The sequence below is a fragment of the Capsicum annuum genome, chromosome 8, assembly GCF_002878395.1.
Source record: "Capsicum annuum cultivar UCD-10X-F1 chromosome 8, UCD10Xv1.1, whole genome shotgun sequence".
Taxonomy (NCBI): Eukaryota; Viridiplantae; Streptophyta; class Magnoliopsida; order Solanales; family Solanaceae; genus Capsicum; species Capsicum annuum.
Genome location: NC_061118.1, coordinates 163,241,028 through 163,261,217, shown reverse-complemented (window position 1 = coordinate 163,261,217; position 20,190 = coordinate 163,241,028). Strand labels below are relative to the sequence as shown.

General features: G+C 34.4%; 3 protein-coding genes across 3 annotated transcripts; 2 read left to right on the top strand and 1 right to left on the bottom strand.

Moving 5' to 3' along the window:
• Positions 1-3,216: 3,216 nt before the first annotated feature.
• On the top strand, positions 3,217-5,445 carry LOC107879910 (peptide methionine sulfoxide reductase B5). Its single transcript, XM_016726838.2, has 3 exons — positions 3,217-3,753; positions 4,636-4,792; positions 4,993-5,445. Exons 1-3 carry the CDS (start codon positions 3,542-3,544, stop codon positions 5,146-5,148), a joined length of 525 nt encoding a protein of 174 aa, XP_016582324.2. The 5' UTR covers positions 3,217-3,541; the 3' UTR covers positions 5,149-5,445.
• Positions 5,446-6,167: 722 nt separating this feature from the next.
• On the top strand, positions 6,168-10,772 carry LOC107879458 (putative disease resistance protein RGA3). The gene is made up of 2 exons (XM_016726491.2): positions 6,168-9,758; positions 10,656-10,772. The coding sequence occupies exon 1, from the start codon at positions 6,168-6,170 to the stop codon at positions 9,729-9,731; it is 3,564 nt and encodes a 1,187-aa protein (XP_016581977.2). The 3' UTR covers positions 9,732-9,758; positions 10,656-10,772.
• Positions 10,690-14,941, bottom strand: LOC107879457 (putative disease resistance protein RGA1). Its single transcript, XM_047394965.1, has 2 exons — positions 11,347-14,941; positions 10,690-10,822 (listed from the first exon to the last, which is right to left on the bottom strand). Exon 1 carries the CDS (start codon positions 14,936-14,938, stop codon positions 11,411-11,413), a length of 3,528 nt encoding a protein of 1,175 aa, XP_047250921.1. The 5' UTR covers positions 14,939-14,941; the 3' UTR covers positions 10,690-10,822; positions 11,347-11,410.
• Between the last annotated feature and the right edge of the window lie 5,249 nt (positions 14,942-20,190).

The window sequence follows — 20,190 nt, the reverse complement described above, 5'->3', positions numbered from 1 at the left end:
TTGCAGATCGCTGGTCTCAGTATTTTTGTAAAAAAACGGAGTAGATCACCGGTGCATGATCGTCTATCGTCGTTGTAAAGGATAAGCGAAAGCGGCGTGTGTTGGTTTGTGTGAAATGTGAATTGTAAATTTGTAATGGAATTTGTGATTTAGGGTTAACTAATATAATATATCTATTAATAATATCTATATCTATCTATCTATCTATCTATCTATCTATATATATATATATATATATATATTATATGATAAATTAATAATATATATATATATATATATTATATTATTATTTATATAATTTCGGTTTAATCGAATTTTTTTTTAAGAAAATCGAAAATCGAACCGTAAAAATGAATTATGAAAATTGAAAATCGAAATCAATCCAAAAAATCGAAACTAAAATTAAATTTCGATTCGGTTTTTTGATTTTTCGATTTTTCGGTATTTATGCCCACCCCTAGATGCAACAGATATATTATCTGTCCAACTTAGTGTAAAAAAAAAAAGGTTCCTGGAAAGAACTAATTATTAATAATAATAAAGCTAAAAAGTCATGACTTATCACAATATTGATTAATTTAATTAAGTCATAACTTTTTACAGTAATCAAGAATGTCATTAATAAATGGAGGTGAACAGTTGTGCCTTTAAATATGCTTTATTAATTTATATAATTAAAAAGTCAAAAAATTTGGATGTCATGAAGATAATATGTTTTTTAAAATATATATATATATATATTATATGTTGCAACAGATATATTATCTTATGCAACAGGTTATCTATCTGTTGCAAATCATGATATATCTGTTGTAACACATTATTTATCTGATGCAACAGATATATTATCTGTTGTCCAACTCTGTGTAAAAAAAAAACGGTTCCTGGAAAGAACTAATTATCAATAATAATAAAGTTGAAAAGTCATGACTTATCATAATATTGATTAATTTAATTAAGTCATAACTTTTTTCAGTAATCAAGAATGTCATTGATAAATGGAGGTGAACAATTGTGCCTTTAAATCTGCTTTATTAATTTATATAATTAAAAAGTCAAAAAATTTGGATATCATGAAGATAATATATTTTTAAAAAAAATTATATATATTATATGTTACAATAAATATATTATCTTACGCAACAAGTTATCTATTTGTTGCAAATCATGACATATTTGTTGTAACACATGATTTATTTGATACAACAGATATATTATTTGTTGTCCAACTCAGTGTAAAAAAACGGTTCCTAGAAAGAACTAATTATTAATAATAATAAAGCTGAAAAGTCATGACTTATCATAATATTGATTAATTTAATTAAGTCATAACTTTTTACAGTAATCAATAATGTCATTAATAAATAGAGGTGAACAGTTGTGCCTTTAAATCTGCTTTATTAATTTATACATTTAAAAAGTCAGAAAATTTAGATGTCATGAAGATAATATATATTTTTAAAAAATTTATATATTATATGTTGCAACAGATATATTATCTTATGTAATAGGTTATCTATTTGTTGCAACGGATGATATGTCTGTTGTAACAGATGATTTATCTGATGCAACATATATACAAATTGTTGTCCAACTCATTGTAAATAAAAAACGATTCCTGGAAAGAACTAATTATTAATAATAATAAAGCTGAAAAGTCATGACTTATCATAATATTAATTAATTTAATTAAGTCATAACTTTTTACAGTAATCAAGAATGTCATTAATAAATGGAGGTGAACAGTTGTGATTTTTTGCCTAACTCATTCAAGTTCAATCCTCTATAAATAGGTCCCTCCTTACTCAATCTTTCATTCTACTACACACTATTGAGTAACTTCAACTACTTTCTCTTTAAGGACTTGATAGTTTTTCCTGTCTCTGATAAGTTTTTTTCTTGATTTTTGTGTAAATATACGTTGTATTACATTACATTCGAATTCTTTCTTTTCTTTACTTTTGTGTTTACCTGTGTGTTTTGTCAACTTATGCATTTTTTAGATATGGCTGATCTTGTGTGGGATGTCGCTATTTTACGAGACGCCATGAGGGAACTGCAAAAGGAGGTTCATGACCTGCATTGGGAGTTGGCCGCCGTCAGAGTAAGGATGCTGCGGGAGATTCGCAGGCTCCGGAGGGCATTGCTGCTGCCCTTTGAATATTGGTCGGCTGGCCATACAAATAATAATGATGATAATAATAATTAAGCTTTTTTTTTCTGTTATCTATGTATTTTTTTTGTTTGTTTTATAAAAAATTATGTTTGATGCACGACTTTTTATTTCTTATTAATTTTCGTGCTGTCTATTTCTATTTCTTAACGAATGACATGTCTACAATTAAGGAATAATTTGACTCCAGTATCAATAGTAAGAACATATGAGTTATCTGTTAGTTTTTGTGTGTGACAGGAGCTGTGTCTGAATTTTGTTGTTCGAAACATATTAGTAATCTGATGAAACAGATTATTTATCTGTTGAAATAGATTACTAATCTGGTGCAACAGAATACCCATCTATTCGATTCATATTACGGGCACGTAAAACCCTTAAACATGAATCCATCCAACGTGAGTCTACTGTTACAACTGAACATATATCTGTTGCCGCAGCTAATGAATCTGTTTAAACAAATTGCTCTTGTATTGCATTCATGTTCACGTGCAAGCTATTGTTGAAAAACAACACACTAGCAGTTACCCAAATTCAACTAAAAAGCATAATCTGACTTATCAAAGTCTCCTCTCAAGTAAATTCTAAAGTTGAAAGTGATTTACGAAATAAAATTTGACATAAGAATTTGGTCAAAAAGCAGCAGTTGGGATAACAACAACAACAATAATGGTCAACAAGAAGAATATGAAGATGATAATGAAGTATAAAATGATGATAATGAATCAGAAGCTGATGAATAAAGCAACAGCAACAATAACAACAAATATCGCGAAGAGAGAGAAAATAACAACGGATGAGAGAGAAAAAAATGAGTCTTTTTTTCCTTTATTCTCCGTTATATATTAACTAATATTTGAATCAAAGTATAAATTTAAAGTGGGTTATTTTAAAATTTCCAAAACTTTCTTAAATCATAATTAATCACATCTACTCAATTATTAAGACTTGTCACTACACTTCATTTTAAAATTTTTTTGTCACCTGAACCAAACCCCCTAGTATCTAGTAGTATAAAATTTCTTTTTGCAATGTCCATACCTGGAATATAACTTAAATCCTTCCCCCAAAAAAGCTTTTGGATTATTTGTTTGATGAGAAAATGACAAAGATTTAAATTTTAAACCTAGCATTTTAAACTAGTTGAAAAAATTGCAAGAAAAGATTTGACAGTTTACTTTTTTTTTTTTCCTCATCTAGCTGCGTTGGCGAAAAACCAGTGGTTGAATACAAGATAATATTACAAGTCGTTTAACCGAATTTTGTGAAGCTAACAGTGACTGTTCTGTTGGAATGAGAATCATAATTAATTATCAGTTCACAATGGACTGAATATACAACAAAAACGAAAAATATATTATTATCTCAATGGACTTTCGGATTCTGAAATTGTCACTGATTGCTCCTTCAAGAAGTCTGATTTTCAAACCCAAAAAAGTAGTGCACATTCATGGATTATGCAATACCAAATTTGGAGTTGTAGGCATGGCCGCAGCAAGGTCCGTTCGGAAGTCAGAGGAGGAATGGCGTGCCGTTCTCTCCCCTGAGCAATTCCGAATTCTGAGGCAGAAAGGCACAGAGTATGCTTTATGATCTCTAATTCTTCTACATCTAGCTACCTGTCATTACGTAGGTGATATCAATTGGTTGGAAATTGGAATTATGACTCTGTTGTTGCTACAATATTAGAATTGTTGTTTGTTAGACGAGTCTTTTTAGTCTGTTTTAGAGATTTGCTTCTTGTCTGTTTTAATTTGTTTGACTTGATTCAGAGTACGAGGGTCGAACTAAGTAATGTTTGGTGTGAATTCCCGATTCAATAGCTAATAATTTTGTTAAAAAATATTTGAAAAAATTATGAACAAAGAAGATATCTGCAGACGTTCAAATAGCAAGTAAAACAGACTGTTATGAATTGGCCAAAATAAGCAAACCACAAGCAAAAGGAAAAACAAAACACTTATGAATTGGCCAAAATAAGCAAACCACAAGCAAAAGGAAAAACAATAACACACAGATTTACGTGGAAATTCTTATGGAAAAAATCACGGTAGAGTCAGAGGAATCCACTATAATGGAGAGGAGTATAATATGGAGACGATAGTCTCAATTTCGTGTGTATGAGAACAACCCTAAATAGCCCACTAAACGCACTTATATAACACGTGCATACAAATAAGTTCTAGGCCCAAAAACATACAGGTTCACACAACGAACTTTTCAGGGCTGGATCAATAAAATTCGGGTCTGACAGACATTGAAATGGGAGGAGAATTTATTATTGGAGAAATGAGCCCGAATTGGACAAAGGACATCATTTAGTTTTGATCAAGGCATAGTCAATTGCTATTGATTAGAGCTGCTACCTATGCTATTAGTAAAAAATTAATAAAACAAAGCAAAAAAGGAATTGCTGATGATTATAGTTCTGGTGATTAGTATTAATATTTTTTACTTGACAGGGATCCAGGGAGCGGGGAGTATAACAAGTTTTTTGGTGTAGGCACCTACCTCTGTGCTGGTTGTGCCACTCCCCTCTACAGATCCACAACCAAATTCAACTCTCCCTGTGGCTGGCCTTCTTTCTATGAAGGTCTGCCCGGGGCCATAAATCGCAATGTGAGCTTCTTCTCAGTATATCTTAGACCGTATTACTACTACTTCTCAATTTGATCAGCTGGTGACCGGACTCCTAACCTCTTCGTGCTCTATCAACCTCATTTCTAAATCTCGGATTGCTAAAATTACAAAATAGTGCAAGTACTTTTCCTTTTTATGAACGTTTCTAACACTTGAGAGTTGATTTGCATGATTATCAGCCAGACCCAGATGGCATAAGGATGGAGATAACTTGTGCAGCTTGTGGAGGCCATCTTGGTCATGTTTTTAAAGGTGAAGGGTTTCGTACCCCAACAAATGAACGCCATTGTGTCAACAGTATATCCCTCAAGTTCAAACCACCACAGTTTTCTTAATGCCACCTCCAAACTATACATGCGATGACTATATAACTATGCATGATCCTGTATAATGTTTTTGATACAAAAATCATACTACCACTCTTTAATGTAGCCTTCGTGCACATCAATAATGTTTAACTTTGATTTAATAGTTCATTTTTTTCATGTAGTTTAGCATCTTCCTGTTAGTCTGTGTATTAGGTGACAAGGTATAGTGATATTTTGTTTGTGATTTTGATCTGTATATGTCGGATGCTTGTATCGAAGATAAGTTTTGTGGATTGAAGATAATACTGTGATTTTTTTAACCTACCCTCAGTGTCTGTATTAAATCAATAACTGTATAATGTATGTCATTCTTAGCCTAATTTATATTGGCCAAATTTAAACCCATAGTTTTATAGGAAGAAGTTAAAAACTCGTAGATACTTTTCTGATCTGCAGCATCAAGTATTAGGATCGAACACTTCTACTTCATAAGCTTCATTCAAACTATCCAGCATTTTTAATTTAAACCTTGGAATAATTTTGGATTAATTGGAGTTATCCGTGAAAGATGCAAACCAAGAAAAAGTAATACAATAACAAACTTAAATGAGTTTTAAGTTTCTCTACACTAATTTTATAGCGTTGATTGATAACCTATAACTAATGATTTTAACATATTAAATTCAACTGATGATGTAAAAAGTGTATTACACTGTTAATATATATATAACTTGAATCCTAATTGAAAGCAAAAGCACAACAAATATAAGTGGAGAAACAAGAAAAGTATTCAAGACATTGCCATAACAAAAATGTCGTTCCTGAGAAATAAGTCAAGGTGCATGCAAGCTAGCTCGGAAATCACGGCAATAAATAAAAAATATACACATAATAGATAGAAGAAGATTAGGAAAAGACTGGACAAACTTGACTTTAAAGCCTCCTCGCTTGACTTGGAAAATTAAAACTAGACAGTGGATGAACTGGAATTGTATCTATTCATACATTCTCTGCTCCAATTCTGATAAAACACTAAGCTTTTGAAGATGGCAGATATAGTCTTGGCTCCACTTTTGCAGGTACTCTTTGAGAAATTAGCTAATCCAATAGTACAGAAGTTTGCTGAGTGTTGGGAGTTCGAGGACAGAATCAACAAGGTTAAGGAAGTACTACCCCTAGTCCAAGAAATTCTTGAAGATGCAGAAGAGCAACAAACGGTAGATAAAGCAGTCAAGATTTGGGTGTCCAAGATTAAAGATGCAGCTGACAAGGCAGAGGACTTGCTTGAAGAGTTTGTCCACAAAAGCCAATTGAGAACCTATGCAGTAAATATAACAAAGATGAGGAATGTTCTTGATACTTTACAAAAAGCTGCAATTGAAGGGTTAAAGTTGAACCTAAAGGAAAGGAAAACAGGTGATAGGCTATCCAAAAGAAGAGAAACTGGTTCTTTTGTCATGTCATCTGAAGTTTTTGGAAGAGGAGATGAGAGAAGGAAGATAGTTGAGCAGCTGTTAACATCATCAGCATCTGAAGGAGGGAGTATTCCTCCTGTGGTCTCAATTGTTGGGGTTCCAGGAATTGGCAAAACAACACTTGCTCAGTTAGCCTGTAACGATGATGAGGTGAGGAAACATTTTGATTTGAGAATTTGGGTTTTTGTGTCTGAGGAGTTTAATGTGAAAAACATTCTAAGAGCAGCAATTGAGTCCACAACTTCAACGAAATGTGAACTATCAGAGTTGGATGCACTGCAGTCCAAATTGTGGAACATATTGCACAGAAAAAGGTACCTACTTGTGCTTGATGATGTGTGGAGTGATGACCAGGAAGACTGGGATATGATAATGCCTCTCCTTAGTGCTGGATTTGATGGAAGCAAGATCCTTATAACCTCTCGTCGGCCAAAAATTGCATTCATGATGGGAAGCACAAATCTGATACACTCAATGAAGAGGTTGACTGAAGAAGATACTTGGGCATTGTTCAAAAGGTATGCTTTTCATAATGTAAAAGAATCTGATTGCCAAAACCTGTTGTCAATTGGGAAAGAAATCAGCAAGAAATGTGTTGGTGTACCCTTGGAAGCAAAAATTATCGGTAGCATGATGCGCTTCAAAAAAGAGGAAAAAGAGTGGTTGCATGTAAAAAATAGCAGCATTTGGAATTTGGGATGTTTCAAGAAAGCAATTGCACCTGTTCTACTGCTTAGTTTCCTGCACTTGCCATCAAATATCAAACATTGCTTTTCATTCTGCTCTACCTTTCCCAAAAGTTATGAGATCAAGAAGGAGAATCTAATAAATATGTGGATAGCACATGGTTTAGTCTTTGCAGATGAAGAAGGCAAGCAACTAGAGGACATTGCAGCAGAGTATTTTGATGAGTTATTGTGCATGTCTTTCTTTGAAAAGGTCAACGAATCTGGCGATGGCTATTTAACAACATACAAGATGTATGACTTGTTTTACTCTCTTGCCCGACATCTTACCACAAATGAAACTACTATACTGTCTAGCATAAATGAAAGATATGATCTTGCAAACATTCGACATGCCTCGCTCCTTTCTGATTATAGATCATCTATGATTCCAACTTCTTTATGTCAAGCAAAATACTTGCGAACTTTGCTAGTCTTTTCGGTTGGTGAGATGAATGAAGTCCCTTCAAATATCTGTTCAAACTTCATTCATTTGAGGGTGCTGGATTTGAGTGGCTGCAACATAAACCTTCCAAAGTCAATAAATGAGCTTAGAAGTTTGAAGTATCTTGATCTGTCCAACACAGACTTTCAGGAGTTGCCTTCGAGCATCTCTTCCTTCCGCTCTTTGATGACACTGAACTTATCTGGCTGTCGTAATCTTCAGACATTGCCTGATTTAAGTCATGTTACTTCCTTAAGACATCTTGTCATAGATGGATGTGAAGCACTTACTCAGATGCCTTGGCCAATTGGACAATTAGTTCATCTTCAGACACTTCCCATTTTCATTGTGCGTCTTCCTAGAGGTAACAAGATCCATGGAAGAGGTAACCTATCGGCTCTGAGAAAGAAAAGGGCATGGAAATCAAGCATATCTGATCTTCAATTTCTAAACCTTCGAGGTCAATTGAAAATTAAAAACCTGGAGTGTGTAACCGATGCTGAAGAAGCCGAAGCAGCCAAACTCAAGAATAAGGAACATCTTGAGTCTTTAGGGCTCTGCTGGGGAAGTGATGGTGCGGATCTGATTATGAATCCTACTCTAACTGGATTGAAGCAGAGAAAAGTCCAAATTCAAGGGTCTTCGCAAGAGCCTCAAACAGGAGCTGCCTTTTGTGATCAGATCCTTGCCGGGGAAGTTCTAGCCAACCTACAACCACATGAAAATCTCAAAAATTTGTTCATAGTCGGCTATCCTGGCCTAAGCTTTCCACATTGGATGCTTCCAAGAGTGACCAAGGTTGTGCTGATAAACTGCAGAGGATGTTTACATGTACCAAGCCTTGGTCATCTTCCTTCCCTCAGAATCTTACACATGGAGGGAATCCATACTGTTACATGCATCAGCCAAGAATTTTATGGTGACAACAACACAATGCTATTCCCATCACTCTATGAGCTATTACTGAAAGACTTTCCACTTCTGGAGGAATGGTCAGCCCTTGATGGAAGAGAAATGTTCCCCAAACTGCACAAACTAACTCTTGGCAAGTGCCCCAGTTTAATCTCAGTGCCACTTATTCCGACCATACAAGAGTTGAAGCTGCAAGGTTGCAATCCAGCAATACTTCAGTGTTTTAAAGAATTAACTTTGATATCAACCCTTGTAATTGAGGAGTTTGATGAGTTGTTAGCTTTACCGGAGAAGCTTCTTGGCAAAAATCACCTTCTCATGTGTCTCAAGATTAGCTCTTGCCCGAATCTCCAGTGCCTTCCTCCAGATCTAGGAAGCTTGACTTTCCTCAAGTCCCTGACACTACGCTGGTGCTGGGAGCTGTTCTCACTACCTAAAGGTTTCCAAAACCTCACTTCTTTGGAGTCTCTTGAGATTAGCGACTGCCACAGTTTGGTTTCTCTTCATGAAGATGAAGGGGGTTTAAGATCTCTACGAACCTTGTCAATTGAGAACTGCAGCAATCTGGCTTCCATCAATATTGGATTACAGAGTCTGACGACCCTTGAACACTTGACCATTATGTACTGTCCAAGTTTATCTGCTTTTCCTGATGGAATGGAGCATCTCTTGTCACTTAAGAGCTTGATCATTTTGAGCTGCCCTCGGATAGAATTCCTTCCAGAGGAGCTCAAGTATGTCAAAACACTGCAGTGCTTAGAAATAAGAAGTTGTCCGAGTCTTGCTGCTTTGCCAGAATGGTTTGAGAAAATGTCATCATTAAGATCATTGGCTTTATCAGACTGTCCAAATATTAGATCATTACCAGTAGCTTTTCGAGGCCTTACTTCTCTTCAGCACCTCTCTATCCAAGATTGCCCTCAACTCCAGATACGTTGTAAGCAGGATAGTGGAGTGGATTGGTGGAAGATTACTCATGTGCCATACCGACATATTTTCTCATCTCAACCCCAGAGATTTGGTGAAGCTTCAAGCTACACTTCCTCATGTTGAAAATGGCAACTTCTTTTCTTCACAGTTGTAAGTCTATAATTGAGTAATTGCAATTTTAATCTTTCACAATTCTCATACTACACATTCTCAAAGATGGAAATTTTTTCTACTTTTCTGTTCTTTTAGCTTTCAAGTTTTGAATAGTTTCTTTCATATAGTATGAAAATTGAATTTCAGATTTTCTTGACTATCATAAAATGTTTATTACTGCACAGAGCTATAATGCTCTAACAAATGTCGGCAAAATGCTTAGAGTCCCGCCACCATGGCTTTGGTCCAGTGGCAAGAGCACAACACGTGATGTGTGGATTAAGATCATGTGTTGATCTTTTATCTTTCTTGATCTTTCTGCTTAAACATCTCAAAATCTATCACATTTGTTAGTTTCTTACTTGTTTAAAGCAAAATCCTTTAGAAATCATTAGTGTCAAGCTGAGACCTATCACTCCCTGTGCATGAGATGATTATCGAAGCTTTACCGCACTAACACCGTGCAATGACCCAAGATCATGCATCACTACCATTCCACTTAAGACCTATCCTAATGATAAACCATTCATTTGGTCGTGAGTCGTGACCCTATCTTTAACTGAGATTAATGAGATCAAAACTTTGAAGAAGGACCCTCCATCTCCAACCATGAGGTCAGGGGTTCGAATCACCAACACAGGAAAAAGTGGCATAAAGCCATTGTTGGTTCTTGGGGGATGAGGTTATCTACCATATCAGAAAATGACAAGGAAGAAAAAATGTTCTTCCTTTAGGAATTTAGCTGAAGAACATACAAAACACAAGCTTTCTTTATTTGTCAAGATCAAACATGTATGAAGATTATCTAACTTCACTTTATTTCCGTGTCTTGCATCTACCATTCTTCATATTTGCACTATCACGTGATGGTTCCCCTATTTTTTGTGCTTTCAGCCTTGTGTGGTATTTATATCTCACATCAGAATAAGAAATACTAAAAGAAGTTGCAGATCAAAGTCGGAGAATATTTGTAGAAGTGAAGAACAGACACCCCGATTAGCTTAAAACAAGTTTGCTTCATCTGTGCATTCTGGTCATCCTTTTGTCCTAGCAACAGGAACCTGTTTTCAAATACAAGACCCAATCAATTGCAGTTAAATATTTGAAGTACAGAAAAGCTTGGAAAACTTTGAACTAAATCTAGACAACCTTCTACTAGTACAGTAAAACAGGAGAGCACGGTAGAGCACTGCAAACTAATTTTAGTGTTAATTAAACGTGTAAGGTGTAATGTCCTCTCTAAGATCACAGATCTGTAACTCATATTGCTATCTCTTCAAAATCAAAGTTTGTAAATTCACAAAGAGAGAATTTGACATCAATTGGGAATTTGACTTACTAAAGTATTTATGTGCATCCCAAAATTAACTCAGTATCGAAGTCATGTGCTTTGTTTCTCAAGCAATTGGCACTATAATTGTAAAATACTTGTAGCTATACTGGTTACCTACATGTATCAAGCAAGTGTATAAAGATGGTAAGAGAAGTAAAAATCCTGCACCAGCTAGAAAGCAGTGGTGCAAGCATATATATGACTTGCACCCGCAAATAAGAGGGATAAAATGCGAAAGAGATGGTGGCTTACTCTGCGATCCCATTGTGGATGCAAAAGAGATGTTTTCTTCTTTCATCTTCAGTTGGAGTCAAACTTATCTCCCAAATTTAAGTGAACCAATGTATATGTGTGGAATATGAGCTATTTTTCGCCATTCCATACCTTTCTTGTTGCAAAGCCGTTCAAGATGAGGGCAGTCTTGAATTGACAAATGCTGAAGAGCATTGAGGTACTTTATTCCTTCTGGCAATGATATCAAATGTTCGCAATTTGAAATTGCTAGAGATCTAAGAGAAGAAAGTTTAGCAAGCCAATCAGGAAGATCTGTGAGATGAGGGCTGCTATGGATTACCAGACTTTGCAACGTAGTGACATATTGAAGGCTAACCGGCAATGGGTATAATTCAGGGCACGATATAATACTCAAGCTCCGTAGAGACGACAGATTCTGGAAACTCTCTCTAGCTAAAGTTAACCGAGGGCAACCCATGATAGAGAGCTGTTCTAAGACTGTGAGATGGAGGAACCTACTTGAAAGATAGATCAGGTTGCTGCAATTCTCAACGGACAAGCTCTTTAGGGAGTTGAAACCTGCAATGTCTTCTGATGGAAATGACTCTAAGCTGTGGCACCCATTGATCTCAAGGAACTCCAAAGCTTGCAGCTTTCGGATTCCTGCCGGCAAATGGGTTAGTTTTTCACAGTAGCTAATGATCAGTGACTTCAGATCAGTGAGATGCTCTATCTCTTGAGGAAGAGAAATGAAACTTCTGCATGAAAGTATTTCCAGAGTCTCCAGAGATTTGTTATTCTCCAGCAATTTCCCTGAAAGGTGCTCTAAACCTTGAAGCGCATCAATCACAAGATTGGAGAGTGAAGACATGTTCTCCACAGACTCCAAGATCTTTGGATGGCAATCCCGGAGCTCCAGATAAAGAAGAGATTGAAATGTTGGCATAGTGATGAGATTAGGACATTTATCTACTACTAACTTTTGCTGGCGAGGAAATACTGCTCCGTTCTCTATGCAAAACCATTCTTTTAAGCAGGGGAGGTCCTTGATTGTTAGGTCTTCCAGAGATGGGAATATGAGGGTTTTGCCTCCATAAAACTCTTCACCGATATGTGTAACTCCATCCATCCCTTGTAGATAAAGTGTTTTGAGAAACGGAAGCTTCCCAAGGGCAGGTAGATTACCACATCCCCTACAGTTGATCAAAGCAATCAGAACTAGATTAGGGAGGTCCCAATCAGGAAATTTGAACCCAGGATATCCCTTGATGTATAGTTTTTTGAGGTTTACATGTGGCTGAAGGCACTCAAGGATACCCTCCATGACATTGTCATTATCCCTTGATAATGATCTTGATGTACCATCAACTTCTTGACAAACCTCGTATGAAGTAGACCCTGTTTCCAGTTTCACTATGTTCTGTTCGTTGCCACTTCCCCATTGGAATCTTAACAAATCAACATATTTCTTTGCCCTCAGATTAGCCAGTTTAGCTTCTTCTTTGTCTTTGATGTTCTCCAGGCACCTTATACTCAATTCACCTCTTAAGTTTGGAGAACTGATTTCAGTGATGCTTTCTCCAATACCTTTGCCCACAATGTATAAAGGCAAAGTTTGAAGATGAACCAAATTCCCCAAACCAGCAGGGAGGCGAGTCAGGCCATTACATCCCTCTATGTTAAGGTGCCTTAAGCCAGTTAGATTAGCCAATCCAAAAGGTAACTCCATTAGGTTACCACAAGATGAGAGATTCAAGGTTTGCAGGTTATAAAGGTTGCAAATAGTATGAGGAAGTGTTTTAATAGAAGTGTTGGAGAGATCAAGATATCTCAAACATATCAAATCACTAATTGACTCATCCACCTTTTTCACGCATCCACTTAAATCCAGCACCCGCAAGTATTTAAAGTTCAGGGGAAAAGAAGCAGGAATGTCTAGGCTGCAAAACAAGAATTGGAGTGTTCGCAGATGTTTGGCACCATACAAGTCCTTTGGAAGTGAAGCGGGATCTGTGTGGCAAAGGATCGACAGGTGATGAACCCGTGCCATGCTACCTCGAGGAAAATCATGTCCAAGTATCATGAAGTCCTTACTCCCCACACTTCGAGCAAGATCATGGATAAGATCATGCATTTTGTATAATGCTAGATCAGTCTCATCAAATTTCTTGACTTCTTGGAAGAATGATAAGCACAAGAAGTCATTGAAATACTCGTTGCCTACATCCTCCAACTGCCTGTTCCTCTCAAGACATGTTATCAAGCCTTCAGCAATCCATATCTGGATCATCTTTTCCTTTTGAATTTCATAATTTTTTGGATACAATGAACAGAATGCGAAACATCGCTTGAGGTGTAGAGGCAAATGTAAGTAGCTCAACCTTAGAGCTGGCAGTATGCCACTGTTACATTCCTCAAGTTTCCAAAGTTCACTCTCTTGCACAAACAACCAATCTTCTTTTTCTCGTTTGAAGCGCAACAAACTTCCCAATGTTTTTGCTGCCAAAGGCACACCTCCACATTTCCTGATGATTTGTTTTCCGATCTCCAACAGATCTGGATGCTCAACTTCTTCTTCCTTGCTGAAAGCTCGTTGCTTGAACAAAATCCAACAATCATCTTCGGTCAAGCCTTGGAGACAATAGGGGGAAGTAGTTCCCACTATTGATGCAGCCTTGGTACTCCGCGTAGTGACAATGATTCTACTTCCTGATCCACCACTTTGCAGTAAGTCGCCCAGCTTATCCCACTCGTCTTGGTCTTCATTCCATACATCATCCAGAACAATCAAGAATCTCTTTCCACCCAATGAATCTTGAAAATGAGCTTGAAGTAGATCCATCTCCAAGAGTTCACACTTCCTTTTTGTTGCAGACTGTACGATGCTTAATATGAGCTTACTTACATCAAAATCCCGAGACACATAAACCCATATTTTTATGTCAAAGAAATGATTGACCTTTTCATCATTGTAGACTAGTTGAGCTAGTGTAGTTTTGCCAAGTCCTCCAATACCTACAATTGGGATGATGGAAACAACTCCACCAGCGTTGCCATCACATGCAGTAAACAGAAGCTCTAAAAGCTTCTTTTTATCATCGTTTCTTCCACATATTTTTGATGTCATCACAAACGATCCAGTTACTTTTGTTCTGTCATAATTGTCAAATCGTCTTTCTGCAGTTGTTGCTGTAAGATTTAAGCTAAACCCGTGCTTTGCAATCTCATCTAGTTCCTTAAGTTTTTTCGGTAGCATTTTTGCAAGGTCAAAAAGATGCTTCGATGGTTCAAAAGGTAGGAATAAAGTGCTTACTTGTTTGGCTTTTCCAGTGCGATGCTCACACAGTACACTTTCTGCAGCAAATTCATCCAGTAAGTTCTCCGACTGGTACGCCACATCCTTGAGCTTCACCAACCAGTTTTCAACATGTTCATCGGTTTCTTGTCGCTTATGTGCATCATCAAGAAAAGCTCTAGCAGTTGGTAGTGTATTCTGCAGTTTTTCTATGTTCTCCCTCAAATGATAGAGATCATGGAACTTCTGCACATACGGACTGGCTAACTTTTCAAGAATCACCTGTAAAACAGGATACAGGACCAAGTCAGCCATATACTGCATTCTTAGGAGGAATCGAAAAGGGGGTTAGAGGCGAATTGCTTGTGACTTAGAAGAGCAAACAAATTTATAGCAAAACATATATCCCTCATTTTCTTGTTATACTTACCTGCAATTGCTTATTGGATCACTACCAGCACCAGGACGTCATTATATTTGTCTCACATGTATAACCACACTGTATATGACAAAGTAAATAATCAAGAGACCCCATCCAATGCCATTGATCGAATATTCAACACGCTAACTAGACTTGTCTGTAATCTTGGCTACATCCCAAACATATATCGTAACAACGGAAATGCAGAGAAGACTGAAATTAAGGTTGTTTGTGAGGATATTCCTTGCATTGAGATGTGGATATTCGTGCACAAGAAATTCTGACAAATGGCAAATGTTCGACATGAATTACGAGGAAATGTCTCCCATTTGATTGGACGTGAGTTATCTCCAAAGCCTATGTACCATTGTTTGAAGATGGGAAACAGTGTACGACAAAACAAGACATATCCGTTCTCCGTTTCTACATTTACAATATCAAAGGACTCTGCGACTTCATTTTGAGCATAGTTGGAGCTTTAGTGCACCGACTATCTTTCTTTTTTCTTTTTTACACTCGATCAGTTGGGTAAGCACCTTCACCTCCAAGCTTTTAAGTTTGCGCGTTCGAGTCACCAAAAGACAATATGATTGTGTTCGATTTATCGAGAGAACAAAATGGTTGTGTTCGAGCCACAAGCAAAAAGGTGAGAGCTAGAAAGGCTAACCTCCATTTTGTGCTTGTGGCGGGGAAAAAACTTTTGTCTCCTTTGAGTTGCAGCATAGTTTGCAAAATACGAGGAGAAAATGACAAAAATGGTACCTTGCACTTGAAATAGGGTAAAAGTAGACATTAAGTATGCATTTAAACTAGTTTAGTCCATTAAATTTTGCCAAAAAATTGCTAATATTTTTAATCTGTTATATATATTGGTTTTTATCTATTGGATTTAACTATAACATGATAAAATTCGTGTAGTTTCTATTTTTAATTTTCAACTTAAAGAATTTGGTGCAACTTTTTCGGATACAATATTTGCTAATTTCAACTGTCGTTTTCATCTTAAACTACATACATAAACTATCATCGTGATCTATTACACACTTAAATTATATAAAAGTAAAAAAATTTACGCCTAAATTTGACATGAAAAATGCATAATTATTTAAATAAAAAAAGACGCATCTAAATTAAAAATTAATAGAAAAAAATAATATACTCCTCTCCCTAACCCAGCATCCCTCTCCCCTCCCCCACCCCCAAACCATCATTTCTTCATCACCCCCCACCCCTAAACTCCAACCCCATCCCAACCAACGTATCTTCTTCATCACCCCCAACCCCAAACTCCAACCTCACTACCAAATAATGCAATTTCTTCACACCCTACCATCCATCCCCACCAAATCGACGCTAATTTCACCTACCAACGTCAATGAAGTAATCCAATCACCTAAAACTATGTAGCTAATTTAGAAATGAAGTAATCCAATCACCAAATAAATGTTGCCATAGTAATCGGAAAAAGAAAATTTGCAAAATATTACTCCCGTCGAAAACTACGAACAAAAAAACTGATAACAACTATTTGTTCTAGGAAGGTTCTTTCCAGGTCCAAAAGTTCTAATTTTATGGGCACTCATAATTTTTGTCGATCTCTGGCCAATGTCGAATGTTTAGTGGCTTCTAACTGTAATTAGATTGCTAAAACTAGTCTGTGCCCAATGGAAGACAACAATATTTGTTTTTGATGTATCTCCTCAACCCTTCAATTAGATGCATAGGTGTTAATGTTTTGGGGGAAAATATATATAATGAAGGTTTTGGCTACATAGATAAGGTAATTTTGTTGGTGGGATAAACCTCCATTGACCTCATAACAAAACCAAATAAAGCTCTTCATTTCTAAATTGGTTGCGTAGTTATGGTAATTTTATTGGTGAAATTAAGTTTATGGTGGTGAATATGGTGTTCATGACCTCATAACAATGAAGGTTTTGGACATTGACCGCATAACAAAAAAAGTTTTGGACATTAAAGAAAAATAAAAAACTAAATTTAAAAGAAAAAAATTATAAAACTAATAAATTTAATATTTTTTTCGTGTCATGCTGACGTGGCAGCTGCGTGTGAAACACTGTACCACGTGCAAGTGGTATAATGCTTTACAGGATATAAAAAAATTTCACTTATATAGTTTAGGTGTGTAGTAAGTTACTATGATAGCTTAGGTGTAACCTAGACTTTTCGAGTATAGCTTAGGATGAAAACAATGACTTTTCTCAATTTCTATATCTTTTTGATGTCTAAGCACTATTTTTTGGGCTCCATTTTAAAAGATTTGATGGCACTTTATTGGTGTTCAAAGTTGAACCTTTCCCCTATTATTTTTATCATTAGAGAAGCATGGCCCGTGTTAGCACGGGTCCAACATTAAGATATTTTAATTATGTACGATAAGTTAGATTGATGTCAATTTCAACTATGAATTATAAAAATATGAATACACAAAACATATTAACTACTCGATAGTATTTTTTAAGGAGCCAAATTATCTCACAAGATAATTATAAATAACTTACTCATATGAATAGCAAAATTCAATGCATTTGAAGTTTAGATCTTTAGTCATATAACTGAGATTTTCTACGTATAAAATATGAGATTAAAATTGATACATAAGACTTGACACCTATTGTATAAAATAGATATTAATTGTTGAAAAAAATAAAGTATTATCTTGTCATTACATATTACATCACATGTGGATTGCAATTAATAACTCAAAATTCAATTGTATTTCCCCAATATGCAGACATAATTATCCTTTGCTTTCATTTCTCCTTCTCTTTTATTTGTCAATTTGTTATTTGAAGCTACATTAAACTAATATTCTAATTTAAACTTTAAGTGTTTTGAAAATTATTATAAAAAATGCTAAGTTACTATCTGTCATATTAATTTAAATTATTTGACTTTGAAAACACAATAAAACATACTTTTGTAAATGTTTTATCATACTTTATTTTTGTATATGTTCCTTCCATTGAAACATAGAAGTCGTTTTTTAGAATGTATAAAAATAATTTTGAATATAATGTATTAGTAATATTTACATTAATAATGTTTGTATTAATAATGTTGATATTATTTATGGTAACATTATTTCTTGTACACTGTTTAATGTGTTGTATTAGAACTTGCCTTTTCAATCTCGGTATATTTAAACGAAAGTTTGAAAAAAAATGAATTGCATATACGTTCTAAGATTCATCCAAGATCTAGTACGGGTTCAATATATGTTATTTTTTTTCTCAATTTATGTGACACTAATAGAATTTAGATAATCAATCATACTTTCAATATGTATTTAGATAATTTAATATGTTAACAATTGTAATTTATAATATTTTTTAATGTAATTTTCAAATAATATATATTACTTTTCTTATCCAAACTTTTGTGGCATTAATAGTCAATTATATTTTTAAAATAATTTAAGTTTTTAATTATTGTGATTTATAATACTTTTCTTCTATTCCAATTTAAGTGACACTAATATAATTTTGAGAGTCAATCAAATATTTTATATTTTTTAAATATTTTTAATTGTTAATTATTGTGATTTATAGTATTTTTATATATATTTTGAAATATATAACAAATTAAATTATTTTTAGATATTTTAAATTGTTAACTATTGTAATTTATAATGCTTTTTATGTAATTTTTGAATAATATATGTTACTCTCCTTGTCCAAAGTTTTGTGTAATCGATAGTGAATTATATTTCTTAAATAATTTAAATTTTTAATTATTGTGATTTATAATATTTTTTCTATTTCAATTTAAGTGGCACAATGCTTAGATGGTCATAATAATTAAATGACTTACAACTACTAATTAAAAGTGACATAGCAAAATAACTTCAAAAAATACTTAGGAAAAAAATTTAAGTGGACCTCATATAAGACGTCAAGTTAATTTAAAACATAAAGAGTTAATTTACCATTTTTATATCTATTTTATATTTTTTATTAAATATTATTAATTTTTTAATATTTGAATGACCTATAATAATTAATTAGGGTGATATTTAGTAAAACTATGGTTGAAGTAGCTGAAGTAGACATATCATAAATGTCTATTTTACTTGTTTAAATTAAATGTTATTAATTTTTAAATACATAAATTACTATAATAGTAATTAATTAAGGGTGATATAGTAAAATCACGGTTGAAGCAGCTGAAACAGATATGTCATAAATATTTATTTTATCTTTTTAAAATTAAATATTATTAATTTTTAATACATAATGACTCATACTCCCTCCGTCCCATTTTACTCGTCCCAAATTTTTTAATTTGTTGTCCTTTTTTACTAATCAAGACAAGATAATTTTTTTCCCATTATACTCTTAGTGTAGTTGATTACTCCTTACTATTAACATTCTTGAAAAATATTCCAAAGAGAAGTACCATTAAGAGCACACCACTAATAATATAAATGGTGCTTTGATATTAGCCATCCATCAATATTGAAACTAACAACAAGACACAATTAAGAGGGATAAAATGGTAAAGTTACATTACCAATCATTGTTCTCTTAATAGCTGTGTCATCCCAATTTGGGACGGATAAAATGGAACGGAGGAAGTAATAATTAATTAAGGGTTATACAATAAAATCACGAATTGGATATTATTAATTTTTCAATACATAAATGACTTACAATAATTAATTAGGGTGATATAGTAAAATTACGGAACAACTGCCGAAGCAGCACGATGACACTTCATTAGGGGCATGAATTGTAATTTGATGGAAAAAGATGGACATTTCATTAGGCATGGATTGTAAATTAATTTTATTGGAAAGAATGGCTTTTTGTTGAGGTTGTTGGAAAAGTCCAAACAAAGAAATACAAAACACAATTTAATTTAACCACCTTATATAGTAAATTATATAGAGTGGCCATAACACCCTCAATCTTTTTTGCAATGATATTAACCTGACATGTTGAAACCATCATTTCTATAATATAGAAAAATCTAAGGGAAAAAACATCATTTTCACTTCAAACTATACAAAAAAAAGTCGAAGTCACACCTAAACTATACTAGTGAATGATACCTTTTACCCCCTAGATCTGACGTGAAAAAAACATAATTATTTAAATGAAATATTGCGCGCATGGTAGTAAAA

What these genes read in the sequence shown, in the direction of transcription:
- LOC107879910 (XM_016726838.2), top strand. Translation starts at nt 3,542, where the DNA reads ATGGACTTTCGGATTCTGAAATTGTCACTGATTGCTCCTTCAAGAAGT. An exon ending in CTGAGGCAGAAAGGCACAGA is followed by an intron (nt 3,754 to 4,635) that starts GTATGCTTTATG and finishes TTTACTTGACAG; the next exon opens with GGATCCAGGGAGCGGGGAGT. An exon ending in CCGGGGCCATAAATCGCAAT is followed by an intron (nt 4,793 to 4,992) that starts GTGAGCTTCTTC and finishes CATGATTATCAG; the next exon opens with CCAGACCCAGATGGCATAAG.
- LOC107879458 (XM_016726491.2), top strand. Translation starts at nt 6,168, where the DNA reads ATGGCAGATATAGTCTTGGCTCCACTTTTGCAGGTACTCTTTGAGAAA.
- LOC107879457 (XM_047394965.1), bottom strand. Translation starts at nt 14,938, where the DNA reads ATGGCTGACTTGGTCCTGTATCCTGTTTTACAGGTGATTCTTGAAAAG.